At 43.9% G+C, this 18,917-nt stretch overlaps 1 protein-coding gene and 2 long non-coding RNA genes across 3 annotated transcripts; 2 read left to right on the top strand and 1 right to left on the bottom strand.

Annotated features, from left to right (window-relative positions):
- The first annotated feature begins 544 nt into the window (after nt 1-544).
- Nucleotides 545-4,038, top strand: rce1a (Ras converting CAAX endopeptidase 1a). Its single transcript, XM_076158079.1, is given in 9 exon segments — nt 545-879; nt 1,275-1,377; nt 1,674-1,757; nt 1,999-2,010; nt 2,013-2,079; nt 2,192-2,359; nt 2,497-2,568; nt 2,653-2,715; nt 3,076-4,038. Coding segments are annotated over 9 exon segments (1,041 nt in total). The 5' UTR covers nt 545-637; the 3' UTR covers nt 3,306-4,038.
- A 3,043-nt stretch (nt 4,039-7,081) lies between these two features.
- Nucleotides 7,082-8,751, bottom strand: LOC142996055 (uncharacterized). Its single transcript, XR_012961722.1, has 3 exons — nt 8,251-8,751; nt 7,871-8,158; nt 7,082-7,693 (listed from the first exon to the last, which is right to left on the bottom strand). It is a non-coding gene; the product is annotated as an uncharacterized LOC142996055 (long non-coding RNA).
- Nucleotides 8,752-9,560: 809 nt separating this feature from the next.
- LOC142995996 (uncharacterized) lies at nt 9,561-17,131 on the top strand. The gene is made up of 3 exons (XR_012961720.1): nt 9,561-9,631; nt 9,853-9,935; nt 15,908-17,131. It is a non-coding gene; the product is annotated as an uncharacterized LOC142995996 (long non-coding RNA).
- The last annotated feature ends 1,786 nt before the right edge of the window (nt 17,132-18,917 follow it).

Below are 18,917 nucleotides of genomic sequence, written 5' to 3'. Positions count from 1 at the left end.
AGATGAATGCGCACATTCATTAATAAATAATCAGACTTTTTATCTGTGAGAGAACAGCGCTCCCTGCTGACTGTTGTTATTGAAACAGGTTCACGAAAGAAGAAATCGGATACAGGCTGCTTCTGGTTTGAAAGTCCATATACAGTATATACTGTATATATGTGTGTTTATCTATATATTGTTTAAAGGCCATCATCATTCACACAACGTAATATCATCAAGGAGTGAGACACAATAAAGTCACGCTAATTTGTTTATATTTTTTATACTAGGTTTAAAATGAAGACAACATAAATTAGTGTTAATGTTTTCTTTAACCCCAAATTAAAAATAAATAATATCTAAGAGGCGTTAAATGTTGTAATCAGTATATTCGGTTTGACGGGACAAAGGTTTCTTGAATAATTTATTTATAAAAAAATTATTTCAATAATGTAGCCATATACGTATCTTCTGATAAAGGTATACAATAACAGCAGCAATCCTCCTCCTAAGTTTGCGTGGGATTACATCATAAATACGCGCAAACTCTGATGACGTAGAATCACAGCGCCCGCCGGTGAAGCTAGCGTGCGGCTAGCTACCCTGGCACCTGTGCAAATACTCGGGTTCTTGCCGGAGACTCGGCGGCTCATGTATGACCGCATTCGATGCTCCAGCGGCTCCGCCTTTCACTAACTCTTTGCCCGAGTTTGCACCTCTAGCCGCCATGTCAGAGGAGGACGACTTATCCGCCAAGCTGCTGGCAGAGGAGGCGAAGCTCCGTGACGGAGTCTCGGCTCTTCCTGCTGGTCTGTGCTGGCTCTCCGTGCTCTCCTGCCTGCTGCTCGCCTGCTCCTACGTGGGCAGTTTGTACGTGTGGAAGAGCGACCTGCCCAGGTAACCGAAACACCAACCCTCTAAATCACTAACTAATCTACCTGTACAGGTAAAGATGGCCGCTGGCTAATCCCGTGTACTGTTACATAAATCCACTAAAATACCAAATTGTCTCCCCGCTTCCTGCGCCATAAGCTCAGGTGAAATGTTACCTTGACAACGATATTCTGAAAAAAAAAAATTCTGCATTAAAAAGAATTACTGCTAAACGTTTGCCGTGAAACGGGATGTAAGATACTAATACCACGACTAATGAGCTACTAATAATAAAAATGCTCAAATCCATATAAGGTTGCTGTGGCCAGTTTCTGCTCGAGTATGTGATGTACTTCCAGGTCAGTGTTGCTCAGCTGGCAGTGGCAGCTTGACCTTTAACCCCTCTCTGTGTTTCTCAGGGATCATCCTGTGGTGATCAAGAGGAGATTCACCAGCGTGCTGATCGTGTCGGGTCTGTCGCCCGTCTTTGTGTGGGCATGGAGAGAATTCACAGGCATCAGGGTGAGTGTCAGTTTTTCCCACATGTGTTTGAGTCTGACGCCGCCTACTGGTGACTACAGCTACAGTGTTTTGACTCGCATATACTCAGTAACCTTCCCCCAAACCAAGACTGAAAATGGATCAAACTCTACAAATATTATGGCACATGTGTCTTTGTCAGTCACTCAGCCGCTATATTTTAGTGTGTGTGTGTGTGTGTGTGTGTGTGTGTGTGTGTGTGTGTGTGTGTGTGTGTGTGTGTGTGTGTGTGTGTGTGTGTGTGTGTGTGTGTGTGTGTGTGTGTGTGTGTGTGTCAGACTGGCTGGTCCTTGCTGGCCCTCATGGGGATCCGTTGTGAAGGCCTCATTCCTGCCATCGTCCTCCCTCTGCTGCTCACTATGGTAAGAAATGTCCAAGATGATGATCGTCACCATAATAATCGATATTTGACCCAAAGAATCTGAATCAAATCGCAAAGACAGGCAAGTCACAAGTCTGTCAGGTTGTCGCGCAAGTAATGGTTGCTAGGAGAAGCTGCCTTGAGATTCTCTGTTCTTGCCTGATTACCGATCTAGCTAACTGTCTAATATTTGCTAGGCTCCAGCTAGCAGGTGCAGGTTTTGATGCGTCTCACTGCTGCAGGTCCTGTTCCTGGGGGCCCTCTCATGCAGTTGGCGGTGGACTGTCCGTGGAGCTTCATGGACGGGATCAGGGTGGCATGTGGTGAGTCAGTCCACATCCTGGATTTCTCTGTTTATCCGGACCCTTCAGGCATACAAATTACCAGCGAATATCTTCCTCATCCTGGTTGTCCATGTGTCTGTCCTCTGTGCAGACCCGTGGTTCTGGATGCTGTGTTTCAGCGACATGCGCTGGCTAAGGAACCAGGTGGTGGCCCCGCTAACAGAGGAGCTGGTGTTCCGGGCCTGCATGCTGCCCATGCTGGTGCCCTGCGCCGGCCCGTCCACAGCCGTCATCACCTGCCCGCTCTTCTTCGGAGTCGGTGAGTTTGTCGTTGTCATCATCATGCCACTGTGACGCTGGCGGTCAGCATCTCATATGATACATTGTTTTTGCTAACTTAAGAGTTTCCTTTAGTTGTTTTGTGTTTTCATTTTCGTTGGTATCTCTGTTTTGCAGCTCACTTCCATCACGTGATCGAGCTTCTGCGTTTCAGACAGGGAACTCTGGGGGGGATCTTCCTCTCTGCTGGTATGACATCACTCACTCAGTCTGCTTTCAGTCAATCACATGGAAGAGGATGATGATGATGATGATGGTGTTTCTCTGTAACAGTGTTCCAGTTCTCCTACACAGCTGTGTTTGGGGCCTACACTGCCTTCATCTTCATCAGAACAGGTATTATTAGCAGTTAGTATTGTTCTTGTATTACCTTGTCATTATACACTGCTGTCTGTGGGGTCGCCAGGTAAAACAATTAGTAACAACTTCATATACACGCGCGCACACACACACACACACACACACTTACAAACTTCCTCTCAGCTTAAAAACATTCATATCCACATGAAATAAAACAATAAATAAAAATTCGATGCAAAATTCTTAATAAAGGGCTAAAATTCTGTTGTGTGTATGTTGTTTGTGTTCTGTGTGTGTGTGTGTTGTGCATGGTTTGGTGTTGTTTGTGCTGTTTTGGTGTGTGTGTGTATGTGGCGTGCATGTTTTCTGTGTTGTGTTTGCGTGTGGTTTGTGCAGGTCACCTGGTGGGCCCGGTGCTGTGCCACTCCTTCTGTAACTACATGGGTTTTCCTGCGATCAGTGCGGCCCTGGAGCACCCACACCGCCTCACCGTCCTCTCCTGCTACCTGCTGGGCGTTCTCCTCTTCTTCCTCTTGCTCTTCCCCCTCACCGACCCCTCCTACTACGGCCTCCCCACCCCTGTGTGCACCCTCAGCTCCTCCCCCAGCTCCCTCTGCCTCTCCTGAGCCCGCACCCTCCCACCCAGGAGCTGAGGAGGACGTTTGTTTTTGCCAAGTTAGCGTTCAGGTTTGGACCCATGATGCTGGCAGCCACGTAATCGCCAACGGCGATGCCTGTGGTCACGGTCAGGATCTTCATATTTACACCTTTCACTTGTTAACCCGCGGTCGAGTACGAATACAACGATGCACACGCGGTTATTCACTTCATGTTTGGTTTTGCGTGTCTCCAGCTGAGCCAGCGACTGTTTCAGGGCGAGTCGGTGGCTTGTGGAAGGAAACAAAACGTGGGGCAGAGTTTAAAGCGATACGCCTGCGATTTTTAAATTTCAGGGTTTTCGGGTCACTACCATTATTTTTTATACACATTGGAGGTGTGTGTGTGTGTGTGTGTGTGTGTGTGTGTGTGTGTGTGTGTGTGTGTGTGTGTGTGTGTGTGTGTGTGTGTGTGTGTGTGTGTGTGTGTGTGTGTGTGTGTGTGTGTGTGTGTGTGTGTGTGTGTGTGTGTGTGTGTGTGTGTGTGTGTGTGTGAACAAGAATATCAAAGTTGTTATAAAAGTGTTAAATAGATGGTTTAAAAAGACACATTTTTAAATATTTTCAGAAATAAGTCAAAAATGATGGGGATGAAGTCAGAATATCTTGGATAAAACATGTTGGGGAAGGAAATGGCCAGGGTATGTTGATGAGTGTTTCTCTGAACTATGGATGTAATGACGTGCGTGCGTGCGTGCGTGCGTGCGTGCGTGCGTGCGTGCGTGCGTGCGTGCGTGCGTGCGTGCGTGCGTGCGTGCGTGCGTGCGTGCGTGCGTGTGCGTGCGCGGTCATAGGAAGCAGCATGCAAACGACACTAACAGATTTATTGAGTTAATTGAGGCGTTTTCTTTTCGACTTTGCATCCATGTTTATCCAAGTTCTCAACACGCTGTTCCTGGAAGTTACTACAGGAATGAGATCCATGTAAACACACAGAGGTTCCAGGGTCAATGGTCATAGGTGAATATATTTTGTATTTGATTTACCATATAAATGGATGTAGAGGAGCTTTTGGAGGCTTCAACACGTGTTCATGGATCCATAAAGGTCCATTCAAAAACCTACAGACCTGTAAGAGAACGACACATCTACACAATGATTCAATGAGAAGTGACCAAGTGTGGACTTAAAATACCCCAAAATTCAGAAATGTCGTCAAATCACTGGTGCATCGCTTTAACAGATTCCAGACACTTGAACAGCTTATTTGTCATGTAAAGATTGATCTTTTTGGTGTAGGATGAAAGCGTTTGTTTACGACCTCTGCATGTTTCAGTGCTGGTAGTTTTGTTGTCTTGATGTGGGTTTGTGGTCTCTAAACCACATTATCATACCAATGCAAATGAGGCTATACCACACAGACACATAATCAACATACACAATGTGTGCGGTGTGGTAGCTTCATGGGGAGACGGTGAGGAAGTGTGTTGCGTATGGTGGTATCATGGGGCCGTTGGTGACACAGTGCTCCTCGCTAAACGTGGCCTATAAGCCTCACTCGTACTGTGAACAGGTTGGTTGTTCGGTGCTCCAGCAATAATTTACGTTTTGCTTCTCGCACGACTTGATCCATACGCCGACATGAATGATTTTGCCATTTCCTTTTGGACACCCTGTGACTTTTGGATGTACTTGTGCTGCACCTCCTTCACCTTGGCAGCAGAGGGGGTCGGAGGGCTCTGGTCAGTTCATCTGCCTGTGTGACGCCAGACATCCATTTCACTCAAACAAATATGATGCAAAGAGGAGGAGGAGGAGGAGGAGTTGTTGTTGCTGCTGCTCTTCGTCAGACTCTGAACCCTGAAATGTGACAGTTTGATCTACAGATGAATAAGCTTGGGCTACAACTACCATCTTAGACCCACCTGCTCCTCTGACTGAACCTTTAAACAGCTACACCCTCGACTTATACTACTCACAAAAAGTTAGGGATATTTGGCTTTCGGGTGAAATTTATGGAAAACGCAAAAAGTTCACGCTACAGTGATATCATGAAAGTAGGGCATTTAAGTAGAAGCATACAAAGGTGATTTCCTCATCTAGAACAATGTATTGAAACAAAAGCCAACAACAGTGGTGGGTATACCACAACAAAAAATGTCAATGTCTCAATAACGACGCCTGTGCCTGGTGGTGTGGTCAGGTCGTCTAGCACACAGACCACGCTGATGTAAACAGTTCCAATGGTCTGATGTGACACTTGGGTGCCTCTCGCCACCCTTAAATGTGCCTGGAGTTGAGTGACATTCATCATCCGGTTCCGCAGGGCACTGTTCACATGAAGCGGTCATCAGTGTGGGATGTGGCCAAAGGCCGTCCACTTCTATGCCTTTCTGTGACTCCTACAGTCTCTCTGTATCTCTGTTGCAACCTGCTGACACACTGTGACACTCTAAGCTCAGTGGCCACTTCTGTCTGAGAACATCCTGTTTGAAGCCTCGCAATGGCGAGGTACTGTTGATCAGTTGTTAGGTGTCATCTTTTAGGTTCATCCTGAAATTTCACCCGAAAGCCGAATATCCCTAACTTTTTGTGAGTAGTGTAACAACATTGAATGATTTTCAGGTCATTTACATTTGACACGGTTTTTCTGTATGTTGGATCACTCTGGACAAATGTGGCATTCAGGTACCACTTCAGCAGTCCGTAGAGTGGGACCTTTTCCTGTATTTGGTTTAACCAGACCATAAGAATAAACGTTGCTGCTCAACTTCTCGAGAAGAAGAACGACACGGCGCATTTACATGCACTTTAAAACTGCAATTGTGCTTTGGTTAAGGCAGTAAATTGGTGTGACTGCAATCAGCTTAAATCAAAGAATGATCACATTGACAGATCACATTGGAGTTCACCTGACGCCATGTACTTTCTGAGAGCGACTGAATACTATTGATCCTGTGCATGTATATGACTTCATGACATTTTCGGCCCTTACTCACAGTAAGGACTAATACTCTGGAGTACAGAGTGCACATAAATGTACTCTGTATTTTGTAGATATAACAAAGCATTTCTCGATCTGGACAAATCATCTTCTTAGACGTTGCACACTAATCTTTATATTTTCAGTTGAAGGCATAAAGCTGTTACAGCCTGAATCTGGCCTTGATTGTTCAGAAATGTGACGCACTGATCAATATATTCTGCCATTGATAAAGGTGATAATGCCAGCATTGATGTGGCTGTGGCTGTAATATCTGCCTATCTTTTGTCCAAATCTTGAGAAAAGCATGTCTTTCTCAGGAAAACAATCTAGAGAATAAGGAGTTTGCCCGTCTTCTCTCGGCCTCTGTAGTTTGGCATTGATCTGTCTTTGCTTTTGAGCAGATGCTTGATCTGCATATGTAATCATCTGCAGCGAGAGCGGCGTGGACAGAACCTCCAGATTCTATTTTTGCTGAGTTTCAACGGCTGACGTATTTTAATAAACAACCACAGCAAGAAACGTTTAAGATCCAATGATAAGCAACAGATGTTTATACTGAGCTTTATATTTTATAATCAGATCTATTTTCAATGTACAGACATGACTGCATGCGTTCTCAACTCAGATGTTTTAATATGACAATCTTTTACTGCATCACACTGACTCTGACGATTGATTTGTAAATAAATGATGTCATTTTGTACACGAGTTGGTTATTGAAGAATGACGAAAGAAAAAACTACTGCATTGTTTTATCCACGATGTAAATACCTGCAGACACACACACAAAGAAGAAGAAGAAGCAGTCTCACTCCTTGAATAGAGATGAACAAATGTTTTATTGTCTTTGAAATAATAATATGAAAACAAAAGTAACTAACTAATAACACAAACAGCTGCTAAACACACACTCAAAGAAGTTTTCAACCCCTGGCTTTACAGTTATATAGCCTATTTTCACATTTTACTCCGAAATGATTACTTCTATTATGGCCCTCAGTGAGCTCATAGCTGGCTACGACAATTCGTAAAGCAGCCGCCTCCCCCACAGCAGAGTGAGCATTTCCTGTCCTCGCCTATCTCGCTCGTATGAAATGAAGAATAACAACGGTGATAATTTTCATCCTACTTCTTATTAGTATTCATTTATTACTAACAATAATTAAGTCAATTCAACTTTCCTTATTTAATGCTAAAACCACAACAAAGGTTATCTCAAGGTGCTTCACATACAGAGCATTCAAAGAAACCCAACATTCCCCCATGAGCAAGCATTTTGACATTGTTTTATATTAGTTTTTATTAGTTATTTAATTGGAAGCAACAAAAGCTGCTCGACAAACTTAAATCATGTCAAAAATGTTGATTTGTGTTACTCTGTGGAACTCATTTTGTCTTGTTGACCATCACTTTCTCTTCTTGGGTTGAGCTCCTGTTTGGGAACAAAATGATAAATCATGATGAAATGTCTTTTAAAATCAAGATCAGCACAGTAAAAATGCAGAGCACATCGTGTCAGATGAGCTGCACATATTTAATCTCATTTCAGCAAATGGCTTAAGTTGCTAACAGATTTCATGAGCTGAAACCCTGCAGTAATGTGACATACCATTTCCTCCCCACGATGACCTGGCCGCTCCTGGTTCCAGCTATCCTTCAGCATCTCTTCAGCAATGTTGAAACATTTACCCCATTCTCTGCGCTGCACGTAGGTGTTGAGTATGTCGGTCATTTTGTCTTCCACTTCTTTATTCAGCACCTTTGAGACCAGCATCTCTTCCTGTTTTACTATCAATATGTCAAACAGAGATTGTTTCTCGTGTGATCTGCAGGGTTTCAGAGCTGAAAAAACGGCACCAACAAAAGTGATACAAAGGACGCAAATGAAACCATGAACCTAAAAAAGAAAAAGGTAGAAAAAAATTAGTCACAGGTTGTTTCCTTCAATACAATTACAGTGACATTATGTAATGTTACTTTCAAACTCACCCTGGACTTGTTTTTCAGGTCAGCCACGATTGCATTTTCTTCCGTTGTGAGTGTAGCCGGATCTTTGCAGGATAACTGTGGATTCTCTGTGTTTCTGCAGCATGTGTACCACGAACCTTCGATCAACACCGAGGCAACCCACAGCAAACCGACACACGCTGCTTTAAGTATGTCGCACAACAAAACGCAACAAAATCTTCCACGGCAGAAGGGAATTCTGCATGAACATGAGTATCTCCAGGCTCTCTGGCACAACATGTCCATCCAGAGCATTACAAACGTAATGATAAAACATGGCAGAGATATGTATAAACAGCAATCACTGTCTTGTGAACGGCAGGAACATACAAACTCCTTCTCCAACACAGCGTGATAAGAAAAAACACAGATGACAGTGACATAGATATTTAAATGTACAGAAATGTTCCGAATAGCACTTCCCAGTGCTGCTTTGAGGCCCTGCATGTTGTCTCTGCTCACACAATGGGAGCTCTGCTGTATAAATACCTTTGTAAATAACTTTCACTTTCGGCACGCGTTGTTTTTGACGGTCTCTAACGGATGATGAACAGATGTTCAAACCACATCCTAGGCAAACATCAAATATGGCAGTTTATTACACCCTGCCTGTCTCATCGTATGAACATGTCTAACAAAGACTTGCCCAAACAACATTTTGAGTGTTAGCTTCAGGGGAGAAACCAGTTTGCTGATAAATAAACCAGCCGACACAGCAATATACTCTTATATACTCTCTGAACCACAGGCATGTTTGAGACCACGTTACCATGGTGGCAGCATCCACAACGGGGACTGGCCGAGGCCTTCCCCTGAATTCTCATCCTATTATAAATCAATAACAGATCAGATCAATACTTTATTGGTCATAATAAGAACGATTAAAACGACAGTTTTACGTTTTGCTTTCGATGACTTTTCCAGGATTTCCATGATTGTATGAACACTGTAACGGGTGGTGTATGGACCCAATTGCAGTACAAAGGACTCAGAATCACTGGTAAAGTTCAACGGTTTACTGACACTCCGGCAGACAGGCACAGAAACACCGTGACAGGCAGCGATCGGTCGAGCGGGCAGGCGGGCAGTCGAACCAGCAAAGGTACCAGGAAGACAGGCAGGAGTATGCTGGAAGGTCTCGCATGGCAAAGAACAATCTGGCAAAAGGAGTGAGTGTAGAGCTGGTGAATATATGTGCTGGGCTGATTGCATGTGATGTGAAGCAGCTGTGTGCACAGGTGAGTAGAGAAGACTGGCGCGGTGGGTGTGCCTGGCAGGCTGAGTGGGGCGGAGGCAGGATCAATGGAAAAACACTGAGAGCTGGATGACTGAACTGTGACACACTGCTACTTCTACATCTGCTGTAAGTTGTGATATTTTGTCCTCAAAGCCAGTAGTCTACTCTGTAATTTGTATTTGAGTACTAAGAGATATTCATATGCTCACACAGGAAGGTGCTTCCCCGTTAATCATTCCTGATGTGTGCGGTGTAGCAGTAGGAGTTCTCTGGGTGGTTATTTGATGCTGTAGTTGGTTGCGTGTCTTCTTTGTAATCAAACCCTCCGGCGTGTTGTCTCTTCACAGCTCATGTGGCTTGGTGGCATGACATCGTTCGGGTCTCAAGGTTTGGTAAATAAACTTCTGCTGGTATCGCAGACGCTCAGTAGGTTAGGAACACTGTTTGGTTGACCTGTGACCTTTGGCCCAGCAATCCTTTCTCACCGTCTCAGTGTGCGGACACAGACACAAATATACACACCAAGACATGCACACACCGCCTCTGTGAATACATACCAATGAAGTCTGATCATTCCTGTGACACACACTCAATGCTGAGATGTGTGAGTGTGAAAGACCAGAGGAATGTGTGTGTGTGTGTGTGTGTGTGTGTGTGTGTGTGTGTGTGTGTGTGTGTGTGTGTGTGTGCAGAGGCTACACGACATTCACAAAAGCGTCTTTTGCATTCACATAGCCGTGATTCCTCTCCAGGATGAAGAGAATGCTGGAGGAATCCCTGCTTTCTCGGCACCAGGTCCAAATTCCTCCTTCTCCTTGTTTACATTTTACAGCTGTGGGAGCAGAAAAATAAACCCAGCAAAGACAAAATGCATTAAACGATATGTAGACGATTTGGCAAAATGTTACGATTTTCAGGAAATATTCATCTGAGCTCAGTCACGGATGTTTTGAATGTCGGTGCAGCGATCCCTGCATTAACTCTATTAGCACCAAATAAAGTCAATATTCAACTAATAGCAATCCAAATGTGGTGTTGCTTACTTTTTAACGACTTAACTGATTGTGATAGACCTACATTCAAAACAACAGCCACATTGTACTTACATGACGTTTCATGTAAGTACAATATGGCTGTTGTTTTGAATGTAGGCACACTGCTGCTGTTAAAGTAAATGAATGACCTCGATAAACAGATCAGAGCATTTGGCAAGTTGTAACTAAACAAGGCGAGGGCAAGCTGTGTAATTAGGGTGTGATTGTCCAGCTTAATGAGTGATGTCACAATGTGGAATCAACACTTTTAATGTGAGTAAGCCAAACATCCAAAACTATTGGCCAGAATAGTTATTCAGTCTGAGCAGAGCTGAGCTTTGAAAGGGCATGAGATTGAGGAGGAGTAATGGTCCAGGATGGCTGGTACGGTCAAGGGTTGGCAGGGGGATGACTCAACTGTTGCTCTGTGTTAGCGTTCCATTTACTGCTAGGCACAACTCCTGATTCAAAATAATTGTATTGACCAGAGCTAGCAGGAGGAAATGACGATTGGCAGTTGAGTGTTTAGGTTTGAAGGCTGCTGTACTGTCACTAGTCTCTGCTACCATTAAGTGGTAACCTGGAGGACACATCAACCGAATGGTTGTCAAGGGAATAAGATAGTATATTACCTAAGATACAAGATATAATAATGTTTAAAGATGTAATAACTTTTAAAGTCCAGATCCTCCTCAGGATCCTCTGTGATGTCATTTGGCCTATGACCTCTAAACAAAATCTGTTGATTACATTTTGAGTTATCCTGCCAACACACGCACATACAGACATACACACACAAACAGAGGAACCAATCTCTGTTGTGGTGGATGTAGGCGGTAACAGCATGGCCATGCTGAGGGAGATTGTGGGAGATGTTTAGGTGAGGTCCTGTGTTTAAATCCCACTTTAATTTGACCTACGTGGGATCTGCCACCCCCCTGCTGTAACAGCGTTATTGGGTAGCGTGATGAGTGACAGATGGCTGATGACTCAGAACACACGTGGAAGCCATTAACAAACACACACACACACACACACACACACAAACACACAAACACACACACACACACACATACACACACATACACACACACACACACACACACACACCTACACACGCGCACGCACACACACACACTACAGTTTGACCTAAATGAGTCTGTCTGTCTGTCTGTCTCCTTCCTCTGTCTCTTCCTCTCTCTCTCTCTCCCTCTCCCCCCGCTCTGTGTGTTTGTGTGTCTTTTTTGTTCCAGTCAGTTTTTGGTTTATGTATTTGTTTGGGATCCCTGTTTGATTTAAGATTTAAATACAGAAATAAATGAAGGAAATGAAATTTGTTTTTGTTCGTTTTTGTTGCAGTCAGGTTAGTTGGGGTCGGCTGGGTAGATCTCATGACCACCCCTGGGACCCGAAATGCGGAGTTGGCCCTAAGGATCATTGTAGAGATTATGTGTGTGTGTGTAGTGTGTGTGTGTGTAATAGTGTGTAGTATTGTGTAGTCGCTTCAAATAGCACAAGGTTGACGCGGTCTGACCCCAAAACATTCTCACGCCCCCACTGAGCATTTGCCAAAACACAACAGGAAGTATGGGGGCGGGGGGGTCTCACTCAGTGCATGTGCCTTTGTGTGCGGTGGTAGTATCACACTCAGTAATTCAATGTTTACTGTAGTAGGTACAGCAGTACTACATCATACAAAGTAAAAGTATTTACAGCAATGAAGAGCAAGAAATATATACTCAAGAAATAAAGAAAGAAGTACAGGAGGGAGGGAAAGAGGAAGGACTTAAGGAAGTAGAGACAATTGAGTAAAGAATGAAAGAGAGGAAGAAAAAGTGAATCTATTCAAACTGCTTCTCTGATATATTGTTTTAATTATTTTGGTAAATAAAACATGTAGGAACTCCAGTCAGCAGAGCAGTAGACTATACATAGAGGAGGCGTGGCCTGAGCAGATCCAGGTCCTTATAAGTCCCTGCAAAGTCTCCCATAAATACCAAATAAACACATTTAACGTTTGACATCACTGTTGTGTTCCACAGCTGGGGTGCAGCAGGGCACCGCGCTAGGTCCTTGAAATCTTATAAAACACAATTTTAAAATTGTTATGATGCTATGAGTTGCACAAACTCTGTGGTGTGTGACACGTGGTTGTACTCCATGCTAAAGGAACAGCCCAACACTTTGCCAGATGTGCTCGTTTGTACATTTTGTTGCCTTTTTGCAAATTAGAATAAGGATAGTGCTGCTAATTACGACATAGCTTTTAACAGAGTTGCTTGAATTCTCGAGCGGATTGGATAACAATTGAAATGTGTTTGGTTGTAGCCTGCTAATGTTACAATGTCAGTGCACGGACGACTGTCACGAATGGACTACAAATGAAACGAGAACGTTGCTAGCTTTTTGGGCCGAAGAACACATTGTACGAAAATGTTGTATGTGGCATGTAAACAAGCTGAGCATGACATGAAACTGACAAGCTCGCCCACAGAAAGGCTAAAGATGAGGCAAGAACAGACGAACATCAACAACTGGGAAATACTGGGAACAGTTGGCTAATCCAGGGAGTTTACCAAAACAAAGTCTCGCTCTGTTTCTCTGACCCCCCCCCCCCCCCCCCCCCCCTCTCTCTCTCTGTCTCTCGCCGTCCCCCTTCCTCTCTGCCCCCCGCCTTTCTCCCTCTTTCTCTTTCTTCAACCCAGATGAAAAACAGAATACCACAGCTCGTCTTCCTCTCTTGGGGCTTGGAGTTTTGGCGACATCTTTTTGTGAACTTACAGCTTATTTCCTGTGCTGAGAAAGGGTCAGCCTTCTATGACTAAATGTTTAATCAGACGCCCATTTTCCCATTTAAGGTGACGTTGATAAACTGAGTGGAGCTACGCTTTATCCCTTGTGTTTCCAATTTAGTGGAGGCAATCCATCATGGAGACACAGAGATATCGCCGGGCTGTTTATTTCTGTCGCCTAATAAAGAAGCATGGCGACGTTATCTTGGAATCTGCTGCCAGCTCTTATTCTTATGTTTGTGCTGCTACAGCCGCTGCAACAAGCTTGAATAAGATTCAAACCATGGAGAGTAAACGCAAAGAAAAATAAGTTGCTTTTAAGATCTTCAGAAGTTCTGAGTTTGTGTGTCTGTGGGTGAGGAACATGGATAGATGATGATAGAATTATTATCAATTAAGAGCAATGAGATGGTAGAAAGCTGCTACATGTTACTACATGTTACTTCTCGTCTTCATATATCAGAATTTCGTCAAACACTGACAATAAATTCACATATTCTAATGGGAAGGAGGTAAGGATGTGTGCTAGCTGACAGGATGATGAAGGTCCTTTTTGGCCTTTAGGGATTCGGTCTCACTTGCCCCCCAAACCACTTCGGGGTGAAACTCCTCCCGACCGTGTCTGGACCCATGTTGAGGCCGAGTGGGAACGAGATGTACCCGTCACCCCGGGGCTGTGTGCTGGAGGGGAGGTCACTAAATCCCACGGATGTACCAGCAGCTTTTTCCATGCATCAACACCAAATCTGGCTCAGCCCTACATGATTTGAGTCATTTTCACCGCTGTCATGTGTGCTGCGTGGGAAAGAGTTCAGGATTTGTTGATGCTCACTTATGGCATTGATAATAAATAGTTTTACAGAAAAGGAATTTATGCAAACAAATATGAGCATTATAAACTTAGTGGTGCTGCAATGAGAAGAAGCTGAGGAGCTAAAAATCTAAGTTTGTCTGAACGAAGGTCAGAAAATAACCGAGTAATTTCCCTCGGGATAATAAAATTTGGAACATTAAGAAATGAAGAGAAACAGTCACATAAATTATAATTGAGCCTTTATGTCGGTTCGTATAGGGGGCTGCGTCATTGTTCTGGGAGGCTGTTAGGTCAGTTGGTGATCACAGTTACAGGTAAGGAAGTTACTGTGGTGTTTTGGGCGGTTGCTGGGGTATTCTGGGTGGTTGATGGAGTAGTTGCCGTGGTGCTCCAGCTGTTTGCTCAGATTGATGCTATGGTGTTTGTGGTGGTTGATAGGGTGATAGTTTTGATGAAAGAGGTAGTTGCTAGAGCTGTTGCTGTGATGTTTGTGATTGGCCTTGATTCTACTTTGAGAAGTGCAGCAGATGTGTCTTCATACACCCTTCATTTAGATGTTTACAGTTGTGGGTTACAGCTTGAATCTAACCTGAGGTTACAGAGTGGAGTCTGACTCCACCCGACACACAGCAGTCCAGTCCCATGTGAGCTCCAATCCAGCAGGTTTTCTATCCAAGCTTTCTCAACTTCCAAAAATGTTTTGGCTTCTTAAACTTAAACAGAAACATGACTTTAAACAGCAGAGGTGGTTTTACTTCTCACACTACAGTAATACAGTCATGGTCAGTTGTTCATGAAAAAGTTTTGGAATTTATGTTCAAAGTCTGCACAGTCGCTCAGTCTTATTAATGACATATTTGTGTTGTTTCACTTCTCAGCAGTGAAAGGTCAATGTCAAAAATCAACCTAAATGCAGTTAACAACAGAAGAACAAAGCAAGTGCTGATGTCATTGGCGATCATAGGTTCCTTGTTGTCTTTGTCCAGCAACCTGTTGAGCTGCAGCTCCATCGCCTGTGGCCTTCTGTCACCTGGCAACAGCAGTCTTAACATAACCAATCAGGTCCCCGCTCTTAAAGCGATTGTTTCATCTCGTATTCTCTGCATCTTACCAGCCTAATTGATCCCCAAGTTTGAGCCATCATCAGTGTATTTTGTTCTTAGGACTCTGACTTGTTAAATCCATTTTCAGATATTGGTTTTTAACTCAAATGATTTTCTGTAATTTCTGTACATTTTTTAAATTGAAAGTTTGTATTTTTTCCACGTCGTCAGAATGCTCACCACCATCACTGAGGGAACTAGTTGCTCAAAAGGCTAATGGCAGCAGTAATGAAAGTAGCACTCATTTTTGTGTTGATCACATTGGAACAACATCCGATTTGAGCAACTAGTCTGGAATGTGAGAGAGGTTTGTGCTGGGAGCCTGCAGGGACACTGGGAATGTGGACTCTGAACAGGGGTGTGGGGGGCATCTCTGTCTCTCTCTCTCTCTCACCCCCCCCCCTCTCTCCATGTACACATTCCACAAGTGTGCAAAAAACTTATATTTGTTTATATTCATCTTTCTCTGTACTTGTATTGTATATAATTATTCATTATCTTGCCTCATCCCACATTTCTACTTCTGTATTTAACCATTCAACTGCTGGAGCTTTTAAGACTTCTTGAGTTCATTAATTCTGGTTGAAATTTTGCTTTTACTTTTCTTACAGAGAGCTCAAAGTACACAGATTTCATCCTTATCATTATTATCATTTCAGCATATCAGCGAAGACCCAACACATGAAAGCTTGGCTGGTGTCAATGCTGTGCTGTGTGAGCTCACAGTGAAAACCCCAGGCTGGAGGGCAAAAATATTACAGAGGGTCATGACCCCTCAAAGCTCCAGGCTGAAGGTCAGCAGATGAAGAGGGAAGGTCAGGAGATAATGACATCACAGAGAGGAGACGGACAGAGATGTCTCTGATCATGCTGCAACAAAGTGAAAGTGCGTTCTTTAACATAAAGACAGAGCCAAACACTGTTTCTGCAGGAAATTTGGTCTGTTTGTGTTTGGTGGTTGATATTGCTGCAGACTGAACAAATGAAGCCAATAACAGATTTTAAAAGTTTGATTAAAATGTCCCCCATAGTCATTACGATTTGTAAAATTGTCGCCCCCCTAAGTACAAAGACCTAATTTCAAAGCATATGGGAGGATCTGAGTGACGGGCCTCCTCAGCTGGAAGAAACTCTAACAGGGAGCAACCTGGGCAAGTGTTTAACCTCTGCACCACCTGGGGCACCAAGGCTGCAGCAACTCTACTCTGTTCTGTTTGGTCATAATCGCTGAAAGCTGCACATCCATCTTCTGTCTGGCTTCTGGTGTGTGTTTGTGGGCTGGTCCACGGCAAAGCACAGCTGTGGGAAAATGTCTTAGAGCGTTGATCTAAAATCCAGCGGTGGAGTTTGACCCCAGTGAAGAACTTTGTTTATCAGTGACACATGAAAGCACAACTCCATATCTGACCTGCTGAGGCCACACAGAGCAGATATCACACACATATCTCACGCAGACATTGCACACATTGCACAGATTGCACACATCACACACATCACACACATCATACAGACCAGTGCACACACTGGCCTTGTGGTTTTTGCAATGTTCTCTGATTTTCTCCATATTCACATCGTGCTAAAAGTCATTTGATTAACAAAACTTTACTGTAAAAGGAACATTTAAATGACAGCAATCCAAATAATCTGCAGAAAAAAACAGCAAGCAATTTTGATGTAATGTTTGAGCTCTGAAATCTGCAGCCTCACAGAAGGAAATAAAGAATGAGAGAGAGCAGCTGATGGTAAACACAGATGTGTTCTGAAGAAAATACATTTCCTTTTAACTTCATTGTTATATCTTTCTCTTCCCTCCTCCTTTCCAGGAGGAGGGAAAACTTTACTGTGAAACTTTACTAACTCGATTAAAATAGTTCATTCATCCATCCATGTAACTCCTTCAATTTGTTCAAATACATTCTGATTAAAATACTTTTCAAGGGAGGGCGAGCCAGCATGAGACAAAGATTGAGAGACTGAAAGAGAGACAGAGAGACAGAGAGACACAGAGAGAGAGACAGTGTGTGTGTGTGTGTGTGTGAGAGAGAGAGAGAGAGAGAGAGAGAGAGAGACAGAGAGAGACATAGTGAGAGAGGGGAAACCCAGACAGTGAGTGAGAGAGAGAGAGAGAGAGAGAGAGAGAGGGGAGAGAGACAGTGAGTGAGAGAGAGAGAGAGACAGAGTGAGACAGACAGAGAGAGAGAAAGAGAGAGTAGGCGTGTCCTCTAACTTTGTTCCCACTCCTTCCACCACCTGATCGTCCTCAGATAATCCTGGTCAACACCTCCTCTTTAGCCTCCCACTAGCAAAGAAGCCATTTTCGCGAAGGTCACAGCTAATGGCTGCACAACTAGTAGGACCTTTAAAGTGCCTACATGCACCTGCTGCACACATACCAGAGACCCGCAGTCTTTATTTTTACACCAGTGGATCAACAAGAAGGTGGGAAGTGCCATCGTCTGTTCCTTTCTGACAAACAATCTGAACATTGAATGGGTGCAAACATCTGCCACCATTTTGTCTACCTGTCCTCCACAGTTGGACTTTGGGCTTCGTTTACTTTAGCGAGACTGGAAGCTTCCAGCAGGGCGGATCTGTCTATGGAATATTTATTATACGAGTGTCTGGTAACCTTGGCCCAAAGTCAAATATCTTTCTCATACGTGAGGGAGAAAACGCCTCACAGGCTGACTCACTCACATAAAGCTTCTGCTGGGATGGTGAGAAATGACTTTGAGTAAGTGATCAGTTAAGTTAAAGTACTCAAACTATAAATGTCTTCAGTTGATTAAGCTACATATCGTCAGACTGAATAAACATTGTGATAACTCATCGTGATTCTTCTTTACAAAGCGTCTCAATAAATGAGAGGTAGCTCACCTAATGCCCGGTAACAAGCTGCTACATATTTACAGACACATTCCACACAGCGCCCTCTGGTGTCCAATCAGCAAAGAAAAAACATCTGTCTGTGAGAGGCGCAGTGTCATGGAAACCAGTTCAAAGTAAGAATTTGAATTATTCACCGAGCAAGCAGTGAGTGCGCCCAAATCTTTATGATGACGTGATAACAGAACACACAATATGACAAGACGCATGTAATGTGAATATGTAGCATAGTTCTATACCTAGTTCCATATTGTGAACATGGAATACATGTGTGTGGATATAGGACAGAACAGGGGTGAGGGTGGGGCCTGTTCGCCCAGCTGTTTGAGCTCAGTGGCTAATGCAGCACAGTGATGTGCACAAACGCATTTAGGAGGAGCAGCCTAAACGTTCCATATGTTCACAACAGCACAGAGGGTGGAAGGGTTTGAGCTTATATGCCTCAGAGTGTGTGTGCGTGTGTGTCTGTGGTCTGTCTGACAGCACCTTACTGAGCCGTGCTCTAACACTGATTCTGTTGTGTGATATGTATGTATGTATGTAGAGGAAAGTTCATAAACACCCTTAGCACGCACGGTTCTGATTGGTTACTTTACAACCTATAACAACACTGTCTTGTGCACTCTCTACTTTATTCTCATAGACCATTAGATGAGGGTGCCGACTCGGCCGGGTGAACAACGGCGTACTTGCCGGTGTCGGCTAACTTTTTGCGATGCGATCAGCCCACATTGCCTTCGCGATCGACCGGTCGATCAATATCACATCAATACATCAATATCT

The sequence above is a fragment of the Genypterus blacodes genome, unplaced genomic scaffold (genome assembly GCF_046128005.1).
Source record: "Genypterus blacodes isolate CSIRO-AG114 ecotype Tasmania unplaced genomic scaffold, CSIRO-AGI_Gbla_v1 ptg000002l_1, whole genome shotgun sequence".
Taxonomy (NCBI): domain Eukaryota; kingdom Metazoa; phylum Chordata; class Actinopteri; order Ophidiiformes; family Ophidiidae; genus Genypterus; species Genypterus blacodes.
The sequence above is the reverse complement of the archived record's forward strand: the minus strand, read 5'-3'. Positions and strand labels throughout refer to the sequence as shown.